Source organism: Scomber scombrus, chromosome 23 (genome assembly GCF_963691925.1).
Source record: "Scomber scombrus chromosome 23, fScoSco1.1, whole genome shotgun sequence".
Lineage (NCBI taxonomy): Eukaryota > Metazoa > Chordata > Actinopteri > Scombriformes > Scombridae > Scomber > Scomber scombrus.
This window is the reverse complement of record NC_084992.1, coordinates 2,427,710-2,440,165: the sequence shown is the minus strand read 5'-3', so window position 1 is coordinate 2,440,165 and position 12,456 is coordinate 2,427,710. Positions and strand designations below refer to the sequence as shown.

The following is a 12,456-nucleotide window of genomic DNA, read 5'->3' as shown; positions in this document are numbered from 1 at the left end:
TTTTTTTGTATTATACATTATTATACCAACTTATACATCCAAATGTTGCATTCAACAAAGATGGTGTTGTATATCTATAAAACAATATAAAAGCAACAACATATAAAGTAATAATTTACAAAGTACATCAACAAAATATTTGGTTAAATATTTGATACAAAACCAACATGATAAACTTCATTTTGATCAACATTGAATAATTTCAGTTGATTTAAATCACATCAGGTGAAGCTGCTTTGTGTTTACAAATGATTCATTTTGGATATTAAAGCATAATGTTCTGTGTTTAAGTTTGATGAAATGTACAATGGTACCATTTCAACATGCATCAGTGATGTCATGGATGTTCATTTTCTTCATGCCCATTTGTCACAGTGTGAGATGTTAGATCATGTCGGACCTCTCCAGTGTGGCTGATGAATGTCACAATTGATCTTCACTGTTTATAAAGACAAAACAGCACTGTTCTGTCCTAAAATCTTCTTGATTATGATGGATTGTATGTGATCCCTGAATATCTTGGCCTGCTCTCAGATCCATGTTGGGACCTCAGACCTGTTGGAAAAGATCAGGTTATAAACATACAGTATGTTCTATATGTGTGAGAAAACAGAAGTCATCTACTGTTGGATGTTAGATGTGTTTTAAGGTTAGTTTGTTATAAATTGTTCTGTTGTTATTGTAGTTTTTCATATATGTATTGTTTATTTAATATGTTTAATAATTGAAGGCGTTAAACAAAGAATAAAAAAAAACAGGTAAAGATGAGAAAACACTTTTAAGGAGGAACAAACTAACATTAGCTGAGAGAACATGGTTTAGTATTTTAGTGTTTTCTACACTCTGATTAACAAGGACAAACATAATGTGAAGTCTGTGTGATAAATGCATTCAGTTATTAATAAAGAATTATATTAATATTAACTAAAAAAGTTCCTTTAACCTTTAGTTGGAGTAAAGTCATGTTTCTCTATTTACAGAGTGAAAACAGAAGAGAGCAGAGAGTCTGTCTGTCTCAGTATTTGTCTTCATTCACATTAAACTAGCTGGAGTGTTTCTGTAAGTGTTAAAACACAATGAACTATTCTGATATATGATAATTACGGAAGAGGATTAGGGTCACTATGGGGGAAAAAAGTGAGTTCTGACTTTAAACTCGGAATTCTGAGAAAAAAGACAGAACTCACTTTTTTTTTCCCACAGTGGCCGTAACCCTATTCCGCAGAGAAAATAACAGAATCTCTTTGTGGATCTGATTTTTTTCTATATCAGGACAACTCAGATTACATTATTAGACTTTATAACAGGATTACTAAAGGATCAGTGTCGGCTGATTACCTGAACTGAGAACTGATGTTAAACTGTTTCCATGGATACTCGTCAGCCAATCAGATCATTTTCACAGCACCTGATTACTTACACTGTAAACATGCTGCATCAATGCTAACAGCTAATCCAAAAGTAAAGAAGAAAATATAAACAGACACTGACCTTCTACTTGTGTTAAGCTTTCAACAGATTCTCAATCTGAAAACGTAGAGACAAAAACAACTAACATTAGAAGCTGAGTGAACAGTTGGATTTAATATATTCAGAATTAATGAGAATTTTATGTGACAAATGTGTTCAGTTGTCACTTGTTATTTGTGAGATAAAGAAACAATTATTAAAACATTAAATAAAACAAATATTGGAAACAAAGGTGCATCTTCAAGACTGAATTAAAACTAAAAACTAAAAGTAGGAGGTGGAAATCACTGACACACTGTGACTGGTTATGTGTGTGTATCACTAATATCTGTAATTCATTAACGTCAGCCATCTTCATTCAGACACTTCATTATGATCACATTCACCTGTTTCTGCTTTGACTTCAGGTCCTTCACTTCTCTCTCAGCTTTCTCTCTGTTCTGTTTCTCCTCCTGCAGCAGTCTGTCAGTATCAGCTTGTTTTCTCTCCCACTGTGAATGAAGAGAGACGTGGAGAAAGACTAGATGAGAAACATGCTGTTTTTTAAGACATGGTTTAATTATACAACACTATCACAGCTAAGATAGAAACTCAAGGCTACTTAAAGGTCTGATTCATTCAGCATTTGAATTGAAGTACAAGTACATGTTTGGGTTTTGGTCTCAGTCTTGACTTGGACTCCACTAAGTATAATCTGGACCACACAGAGAACATAAACATATGTTCTATATGTGTGAGAACACAGAAGACATCTGCTGTGGGATGGAAGATGAGTTTAAACATTTGTTGTTTATTTTATATATTTAATAATTGAAGGCTTTTAAAAATGATTTAAAAAAACAGGTAAAGATGAGAAAACACTTTCAAGAAGGAACAAACTAACAAAACTAACATTAGCTGAGAGAACATGGTTTAGTATTTTAGTGTTTTATGGACATTTGTCAGCCGATCAGATCAGTTTGACTCTCTGGTTATAAATGATAATGTTGCTTAAATGTTGTGAGATTGTGTTAAAACGCTGTTAGTGCAACATAGGTTTTTTTGTCTCAGGTTTAATCAGATTTTACTCTGAGTGGATTTAAACTGTAACAGCAGTAAAAGTCTGATCTGTGACAGAAATAAAGGAGGAATTGTTTGATTTGAAGATTTGTACAAAAAACAACACAAATAGAAAATAACAGTGAGATGAAGAGAAAAATATAAAAAACATGAGAAAAAAGGTGAATCTAAGAGATATTTAAAACAAAAACAAAACAGAAGTGGATGCTAAATAAAGTCAGTATTAACTGTATGAACCTCTCTTGTCTTGGTGGTTAGGTCTGTCTGGAGCTTCTGGATTTCAGCTTGTTTTGAATCAATCTGAGAGGACAGACACAATCTCATATTAACATTTATGAGTTAAACAGAAACATATGACACAAAAAGTGATTTATGCAGCATTTGAATTTAAATAAAATTCAGTTTCTTTTTAAATAAAGTCTTTAACAATGTTTTATGAGTTCTACATACACTTGTCAGCCAATCAAAGTCTTCTTCATACTCTGGTTATAAATACATAATGTTGCTGGTTGTTTCATTGTTTGTATTTCAACACATATTAAGCAGAGGAAGCTGCAGCACTCACATATCAAACTCTGGTTTCTGCTGACTCAGCAGTTTGTTATTCAGGTGAACACAATCAACATCACAGCAGTGATCAATTAAACTACCATCATGTATCACACTGACACACTGTGACTGGTTATGTGTGTGTATCACTAATATCTGTAATTCATTAACGTCAGCCGTCTTCATTCAGACACTTCATTATGATCACATTCACCTCTTTTTGCTTTGAGTCCAGCTGATACTTCAGGTCCTTCACTTCTTTCTCTCTGTTCTGTTTCTCCTCCTGCAGCAGTCTGTCAGTATCAGCTGGTTTTCTCTCCAACTGTGAATGAAGAGAGACATGGAGAAAGACTAGATGAGAGACATGCTGTTTTTTAAGACATGGTTTAATTATACAACACAATCACAGCTAAGATAGAAACTCAAGGCTACTTAAAGGTCTGATTCATTCAGCATTTGAATTGAAGTACAAGTACATGTTTGGGTTTTGGTCTCAGTCTTGACTTGGACTCCACTAAGTATAATCTGGACCACACAGAGAACATAAACATATGTTCTATATGTGTGAGAACACAGAAGACATCTACTGCTGGATGGAAGATGAGCTTAAATGTTTGTTTGTTATAAATTGTTCTGTTGTTATTGTAGTTTTTCATATATTTATTGTTTATTTTATACATTTAATAATTTAAGAGTTTAAAAAGAATTTAAAAAACAGGTAAAGATGAGAAAACACTTTCAAGAAGGAACAAACTAACAAAACTAACATTAGCTGAGAGAACATGGTTTAGTATTTTAGTGTTTTATGGACATTTGTCAGCCAATCAGATCAGTTTGACTCTCTGGTTATAAAATGTTATGTGAGATTGTGTTAAAATGCTGTTAGTGCAACATAGTTTTTTTGTCTCATATTTAATCAGATTTTACTCTGAATGGATATAAACTGTAACAGCAGTAAAAGTCTGATCTGTGACAGAAATAAAGGAGGAATTGTTTGATATGAAGATTTGTACAAAAAACAACACAAATAGAAAATAACAGTGAGATGAAGAGAAAAATATAAAAAACGTGAGAAAAAAGGTGAATCTTAGAGACATTTAAAACAAAAACAAAAAAGAAGTTTGTGCAAAATAAAGTCAGTATTAACTGTATGAACGTCTATTGTCTTGGTGGTTAGGTCTGTCAGGAGCTTCTGGATTTCAGCTTGTTTTGTTTCAATCTGAGAGGAGAGACACAATCTCATATTAACATTTATGAGTTAAACAGAAACATATGACACAAAAAAGTGATTTATGCAACATTTGAATTTAAATAAAGTTCATTTTCTTTTTAAATAAAGTCTTTAACAATGTTTTATCATTTCTACGTACTCTTGTCAGCCAATCAGAGTCTTCTTCATACTCTGGTTATAAATACATAATGTTGCTGGTTGACAGGAACCATTCTTGTATGGTGACTTGTATGCACGGAGCATCCATTCTAATAACTATACGAGTAATAAGAAAATATAGACAGACACTGACCTCCGTCTGATGCTGAGCTTTCAGATGAGTCAGATTTCTCTCAGCGTAATGATTACTGTCTGTGAGAATCTGAATCTGAAGATGTAGAGACCAACAAAGAGGAAAACCAACATTAGATGCTGAGAGAACATGACTTTGTTTTGAGTTGGACTCTGTTTGATAAATGTGTTCAGCTGTCACTTGTTCTTTGTGAGATGAAGAAAAAAATTATAAAAAACGTGAGAAAACATTAGAGACATTTAAAACAAAAACAAAACAGAAGTGGATGCTAAATAAAGTCAGTATTAACTGTATGAACCTCTCTTGTCTTGGTGGTTAGGTCTGTCTGGAGCTTCTGGATTTCAGCTTGTTTTCCATCAATCTGAGAGGAGAGACACAATCTCATATTAACATTTATGAGTTAAACAGAAACATATGACACAAAAAAGTGATTTATGCAGAATTTGAATTTAAATAAAGTTAATTTTCTTTTTAAATAAAGTCTTTAACAATGTTTTATAATTTCTGCGAACACTTGTCAGCCAATCAGAGTGTTCTTCATACTCTGGTTATAAATACATAATGTTGCTGGTTGTTTCATTGTTTGTATTTCAACACATATTAAGCAGAGGAAGCTGCAGCACTCACATATCAAACTCTGGTTTCTGCTGACTCAGCAGTTTGTCATTCAGGTGAACACAATCAACATCACAGCAGTGATCAATTAAACTACCATCATGTATCACACTGACACACTGTGACTGGTTATGTGTGTGTATCACTAATATCTGTAATTCATTAACGTCAGCCATCTTCATTCAGACACTTCATTATGATCACATTAACCTGTTTATGCTTTAAGTCCAGCTGATACTTCAGCTCCTTCACTTCTTTCTCTCTGTTCTGTTTCTCCTCCTGCAGCTTTATGTCAGTATCAGCTGGTTTTCTCTCCAACTGTGAATGAAGAGAGACATGGAGAAAGACTAGATGAGAGACATGCTGCTGTTTTTTAAGACATGGTTTAATTATACAACACAATCACAGCTAAGATAGAAACTCAAGGCTACTTAAAGGTCTGATTCATTCAGCATTTGAATTGAAGTACAAGTACATGTTTGGGTTTTGGTCTCAGTCTTGACTTGGACTCCACTAAGTATAATCTGGACCACACAGAGAACATAAACACATGTTCTATATGTGAGAACACAGAAGACATCTACTGCTGGATGTTAGATGTGTTTAAATGTTAGTTTGTTATAAATTGTTCTAGTGTTATTTTAGATTATCATTTATTTATTGTTTATTTTATACATTTAATAATTGAAGGCTTTTAAAAACAATTTAAAAAACAGGTAAAGATGAGAAAACACTTTCAAGAAGGAACAAACTAACAAAACTAACATTAGCTGAGAGAACATGGTTTAATATTTTAGTGTTTTATGGACATTTGTCAGCCAATCAGATCAGTTTGACTCTCTGGTTATAAATTATAATGTTGCTAAAATGTTGTGAGTGTGTTAAAACGCTGTTAGTGCAACATAGTTTACTCTGAATGGATTTAAACTGTAACAGCAGTAAAAGTCTGATCTGTGGCAGAAATAAAGGAGGAATTGTTTGATATGAAGATTTCTACAAAAAACAACACAAAACAAATTAAAAAGAACAAAAATATAGTCAAACTTTTAAGTAAAAAGATTCATTTTAGTTTGATACTTCAAATTCATTCAGATGTCAATAATAAGCTTTGCAGGTCAAGTGTTTTTCCTGTGTGACATAGTAATAACAATAATAATAATAATAATAATAATAATAATAATAATAATAATAATAATAATACAAAAATAATAAGAATGATAATTATTATTATAATAATAATAATGACAGAAATCATTCTTGCATGGTGACTTGTATGCACGGGGCATCCATGCTAATAGCTATACGAGAAAAAAGAAAATATAGACAGACACTGACCTCCTTCTGATGCTGAGCTTTCAGATCAGTCAGCTTTCTCTCATTACTGTCTGTGAGAATCTGAATCTGAAGATGTAGAGACCAACAAAGAGGAAAACCAACATTAGATGCTGAGAGAACATGACTTTGTTTTGAGTTGGACTCTGTTTGATAAATGTGTTCAGCTGTCACTTGTTCTCTGTGAGATGAAGAAAAAAATTATAAAAACGTGAGAAAAAAGGTGAATCTTAGAGACATTTAAAACAAAAACAAAACAGAAGTGGATGTTAAATAAAGTCAGTATTAACTGTATGAACCTCTCTTGTCTTGGTGGTTAGGTCTGTCTGGAGCTTCTGGATTTCAGCTTGTTTTGCATTAATCTGAGAGGAGAGACACAATCTCATATTAACATTTATGAGTTAAACAGAAACATATGACACAAAAAAGTGATTTATGCAACATTTGAATTTAAATAAAGTTCATTTTCTTTTTAAATAAAGTCTTTAACAATGTTTTATCATTTCTACGTACACTTGTCAGCCAATCAGAGTCTTCTTCATACTCTGGTTATAAATACATAATGTTGCTGGTTGTTTCATTGTTTGTATTTCAACACATATTAAGCAGAGGAAGCTGCAGCACTCACATATCAAACTCTGGTTTCTGCTGACTCAGCAGTTTGTCATTCAGGTGAACACAATCAACATCACAGCAGTGATCAATTAAACTACCATCATGTATCACACTGACACACTGTGACTGCTTATGTGTGTGTATCACTAATATCTGTAATTCATTAACGTCAGCCGTCTTCATTCAGACACTTCATTATGATCACATTCACCTGTTTCTGCTTTGAGTCCAGCTGACTCTTCAGGTCCTTCACTTCTGTCTCTCTGTTCTGTTTCTCCTTCAGAAGCTCAGCTTGTTTTCCCTCCAACTGTGAATGAAGAGAGACATGGAGAAAGACTAGATGAGAGACATGCTGTTTTTTAAGACATGGTTTAATTATACAACACAATCACAGCTAAGATAGAAACTCAAGGCTACTTAAAGGTCTGATTCATTCAGCATTTGAATTGAAGTACAAGTACATGTTTGGGTTTTGGTCTCAGTCTTGACTTGGACTCCACTAAGTATAATCTGGACCACACAGAGAACATAAACACATGTTCTATATGTGTGAGAACACAGAAGACATCTACTGCTGGATGGAAGATGAGTTTAAATGTTTGTTGTTTTGTAATATGTTTTTAATTTGGAGGCTTTAAAAATAGCTTAGCTAAAATAACAGCTAAATATGTGAGAAGCAGAAAGCAAATCTTTGGAAAGGGAATAACCAAGATGGCTGGGAACAAATCAATATGTATAAGTATAAATGGCAGCTTAATACATTCATAATGATTGGAGTAAAACAATTAACATTGATGATCATGATCTGGAACTTTTCTTTTGTTTTTGCTTATTCTGCACTTCTTCTTCTCTGCTTTGCTTTTCATCCTGGAGCTGAGTTAAGAAACATTTTTGATATTTGAGGAAAGTATTTCAGGAAATTAAAACTACAATGACTAAACATCGAATGCAAGTGAAATTACACTTTAATGAATTTAAGAAACAGCTGATTGAAAATGAATATGAATGTTTTTAGTTTGAAAATCATAAAGCATCTAAATGAAAAATTTAACAAGGAATTGCAAACAAGCAAGAGGACAGCTAGATAAAAAAACAAATATGAACCTCCTGTTTCTTCTCCTTCTTCAGGGTCTGAACTTGTCGCTGCAAATCTTGAAGTGTCTCCGTGTCAATGAACTGCCACTTAAGCGGCCACTAGGAGATAGAGAGAGGAGACAAACATTGGCGACTAAATAAAATACCTGTTTATTATTAGAACATGTGACTGAACAGATTACAACATGAATATAAAATGTATCTCATGCTCAGATTTCTGTGGATTTTAGATTTTAATACAATTGATACATTTGTTCTGTAGTAGAAACCTTTTCAGTCCCTTCATGAGTGAGGGAATCAAACACTGTCATGATTATAAATTAAGTATTGAGACATAAAGTCTGTTCAGTGCTGCACAGTTGTGTCTCTGTAGGTTTGAGTTGTTGAGTTCTGCTGAGTCATTTACTTTCTATATCAGAAACCACTGAGTATATTGTTGTATTTCTACCATGATCACTTACCAGAGAGCTGGAAGACCGGACTGGAGTAGTTTGATCTGTTTCCAGCTGAGACTGAGTGAAAGATTTAAACATTAAAGACATAAATTTACATCAGTTTTCACAGCCACTTCTCACAGTTGATCAGGGTTGCGGAGGTTAGACAGTCTGCAGGGTTTGAACACAGGAGTACAACACTATGAATGTCTCCCAGAAGTGTGGTACTATCTCTGTAATTAAATGTAACAGCAGCAGCTGTTTGGAGCAGTAAAGGCTCAGTCACTAGTTAATACTACTACTACTAATGACTAATTATTTTCTATTTTCAATAGAAAACAGAACATTAGAGAGATGAGTCTCCTTGTTGGTCTCCTCCGTCTGTACCTGTTGGTCAGTTTCCTTCTTCTGATTTTCATCACGGAGTCGCTGAAGTTCAGCTTGTTTTTTTTCTATCTGGGAGGAGAGAGACAAGATGAGACATGTTATATTTTAATACATATTTTAGTGAACATACAACAACAGAGAAACAATGAAGCCTGTGTAATGTTCTGGTTTTATTTGTGTGTCTAGTTTAAGCTGCTGGCATCAGATAAACATCTGTGAAGGTGTTGCAGTAACTGCTGGGACTCTCTTTTAATGACACAGCTGTAACATCCAGTACAAAGCAGCAGGTCTTAGGTGAGCAGCAGACCTTCTGTTTTGGTTCATATACTGTAGGTGAAAAAGGAAGGAGAGGTGGAATATAGATCAGAGTGTGTGGTGATTAATTAATACTCTCTCTGTCACATCACTGGTCTCATAGCTCTGAAACAGAGAAGCAACATGTGAACACACAGCACCACAAACTGATATTATATATATTTATATGATATCATGTGATATCACTTTTACTTTAATTAAATTAATTAATTAATAATACATCTACATGTAGACAGAGATGTTACATTGACAACTATAATAGTCTGTTTAAAATGTGTTTATAACTGCATTAATTAAATGTCTTCTGTCAAAGTTTTTTATCACATCAAATTAAAATTAAGAAAAGTTGAAAAACACAAAAACAGGAAAATATTTAAGAGAAAAAAAAAAAAGTTGGTGACTGGAAATAAATCTCTTGAGGAAAATAAACAAATATGAACCTTTTTGGTTTTGGTCTGAAACTCCTTCTGCTTGGTCTGCAGCTTCTTCTTCAGTGTCTCCACTTCTTTTTCTTTTTCAGCTTTCTCCTTCCTCTGCTGATCCTCCTCCTCACCAACCTGGACCATATGAAGACATGTGACTGAACATACTACACAATGACCCATATGATAAATAAACATCTGACTTTTGTTGGATAACAAGTGAGAAAACTCAGTTATACATGTAGTAGAGAGGCTGCATTTCAGTTTGTTTCAGTTTTCAGTGTAGTTTTATTTCAGGTGTGTGAGTGCTAACATGTGACACCATTATACAAACATAATTTTGTGTCGAGGTGTTTCCTTAGAAGACTCTGTTGAAATGTGAGAGTCATTACATTTATACAATGAACACTTACTGGCAACACAGCAGCTTTCATTTCTTCCAGCTGGAGGAGGAAGAGATAAAGAGAGACATGGTTACAATATTAAAGCATGTAAATAATTAAACAACCTGATGACACAGTTACACTAAATCCAATATGAAAAAAAATGTATATAAAGTCAAGGATATTTTATATGAATCATGTTATTGAAGTTAACATGATGTATGGATCCATTCAGTCTGCCTCAAACAGCAGAGATGATGAGACATTACATGAAGACAAAATGATTAAGACGAAGAGATGAACCTCTTTGGTCTTGGTCTCCAGATTCTCTTTCAGGGTCTGCAGGTCTCTCTCCTCTCTCCTCTGATTCTCTTCATGGAGCTGCAGCATCTTCATGAGTAGATCACATTCAGCTTGTTTGTTTTCAACCTGAAAGATTAAGAGAGTAAAATGTATCAACATTTGTAAAATTACAAACTGATATAATCAGGTTTCAGTCTGGACTTGTACATATTTGTTTATGTTTGTCTTCACCAGGAGTGATTCTAGGATCACAAGTGTTTAAAAAAATACAATTATTATTTATTTATTGGGGTGCTGAGATCAAATTTAGGGGTGCTAGAGCAGCTCTGCCTTCAGTTGAAAAATTCCTGAAAATATTTAAGTGGCTCTTGGTTTCTTTTTTCTCCACTGCAAATGACTCAACTGTGTTTTAACTTACACGTTTGCTCTTTTTTTCCCCTTGTCCTTTGTTCTTTCCATCTGTTTTTGCTGCATTGAGAGGCTGCATTTCAGTATCACTTTCATCGCAGAAGCTTCTCTTGGTCTCTGTGTAAAAATAAAAGCAGTGACATGAAAGTAGAAAACAACTTTTATTCATTCCAGGAAGTTTGATGTCTGTCTAACATTAGACACAAGAAGTCTGACAATTAGACTGTTTGTAAGTACTACATAAAACAAAATGTTAAAATAAAAGACCCTGTGAGAGGCACTGTAATTTATTTGTGACTTACTGATCATGTTTTGTCTCCATTTCCACACAAAACAGAAAACTGCAACAATTAATATGATGCAAAAAGCCAAACTAACAGCCAAACCAATTATGGCAGAGGAAGAACTGGACTGCACGTTAAAGAAATCATCTGCAAATGATACAACACAGAGAACAACATGACAGTAAGTCAACACTGGACCTCAGCTATTTGAAAGTAAAGCCAACATTAGAGACTAAAAACCGCCTCTTTTACCTGGAACAATAATATATGTCTCTCTGGTCTGGTTGATGTTGTTCTGTTGGACTTTACAGGTGAAGTTGTTGCTGTGTCTCTTCTCCACAGTCACTCTCGTGCTGACAGTATAGAGATCATCACGACCTCTGACTGTCTTTGTAGTTTCAGCAGAGAGGAGGTTTCCCTCACCGTCCAGCCAGATCACCTCAGGCTTTGGATACCAGCCTTTAGACTCACACCGTAACACCACTCCTCCTCTCTCTCTGTCAATACCTGCTAAACTGATGACAGGCGAGGCAGCAGCATCTAATGCTGAACAAAAGGAAATGTTTAGATCAAGTGCGTCAGTGGAATAGAAATATTAATACTATAGATACTATAATAAACTACTATCATATTACTCAAATCAAGAAAATAACCTGATATATGAGTATAGACTTAAGTGAAGCAAAAATGTAAATATGGTGAGGCATTTTGCAGAAAATCTAAATGTTCTATATAGGATTCATAATTTGACTCCAAATCTGCAAATCTGTAGGAGCTCTTAATTTGCACAATGATCACACTGACTCTTTAATCCATTCTATGTGAATGTGACAACCTCTCTTAAATCCTCAGCTGTTTGTTTCAAGTTATCACCATCAACATTTTACTTTGTTGTATACTGTTGAAATGGATCAGATGTCTTACAAGAGTAAGGAATGAAGAAATGGTAACGGTGAGTTCAAAAGTAGCTGTTAAACGGGCTGTACATATATAGCGCCTTTCTAGTCTTTACGACCACTCAAAGCACTTTAAACTACATCTCATTCACCCATTCATACACTGATGGCAGGAGCTACCACGCAGGGTGCCAACCTGCTCATCAGGGGAATTTATACACATTCACACACCAAAGGGAACAATTTGGGGTTAAGTGTCTTGCCCAAACTGTATATGAACATAGACAGTATGTGTCTACTTACCAACAACAAGTTCAACAGAAAATTGTTTCTTCATATCTGGAATGTGGCATTTATAAGTTCCTT

General features: G+C 34.1%; 1 protein-coding gene across 1 annotated transcript in view; it reads right to left on the bottom strand.

The window, feature by feature from the left end:
• Nucleotides 1–7,580: 7,580 nt before the first annotated feature.
• LOC134006302 (butyrophilin-like protein 2) overlaps nt 7,581–12,456 on the bottom strand; it is a 40,738-nt gene continuing 35,862 nt past the window's right edge. The window contains exons 5-12 of the mRNA XM_062445387.1: nt 11,447–11,740; nt 11,289–11,341; nt 10,503–10,628; nt 10,230–10,259; nt 9,080–9,148; nt 8,720–8,770; nt 8,268–8,357; nt 7,581–7,673 (exon numbers count right to left, since the gene is read on the bottom strand). Of these exons, the coding sequence (XP_062301371.1) occupies nt 7,581–7,673; nt 8,268–8,357; nt 8,720–8,770; nt 9,080–9,148; nt 10,230–10,259; nt 10,503–10,628; nt 11,289–11,341; nt 11,447–11,740 (806 nt within the window). The remainder of the gene's footprint in view (nt 7,674–8,267; nt 8,358–8,719; nt 8,771–9,079; nt 9,149–10,229; nt 10,260–10,502; nt 10,629–11,288; nt 11,342–11,446; nt 11,741–12,456) is intronic.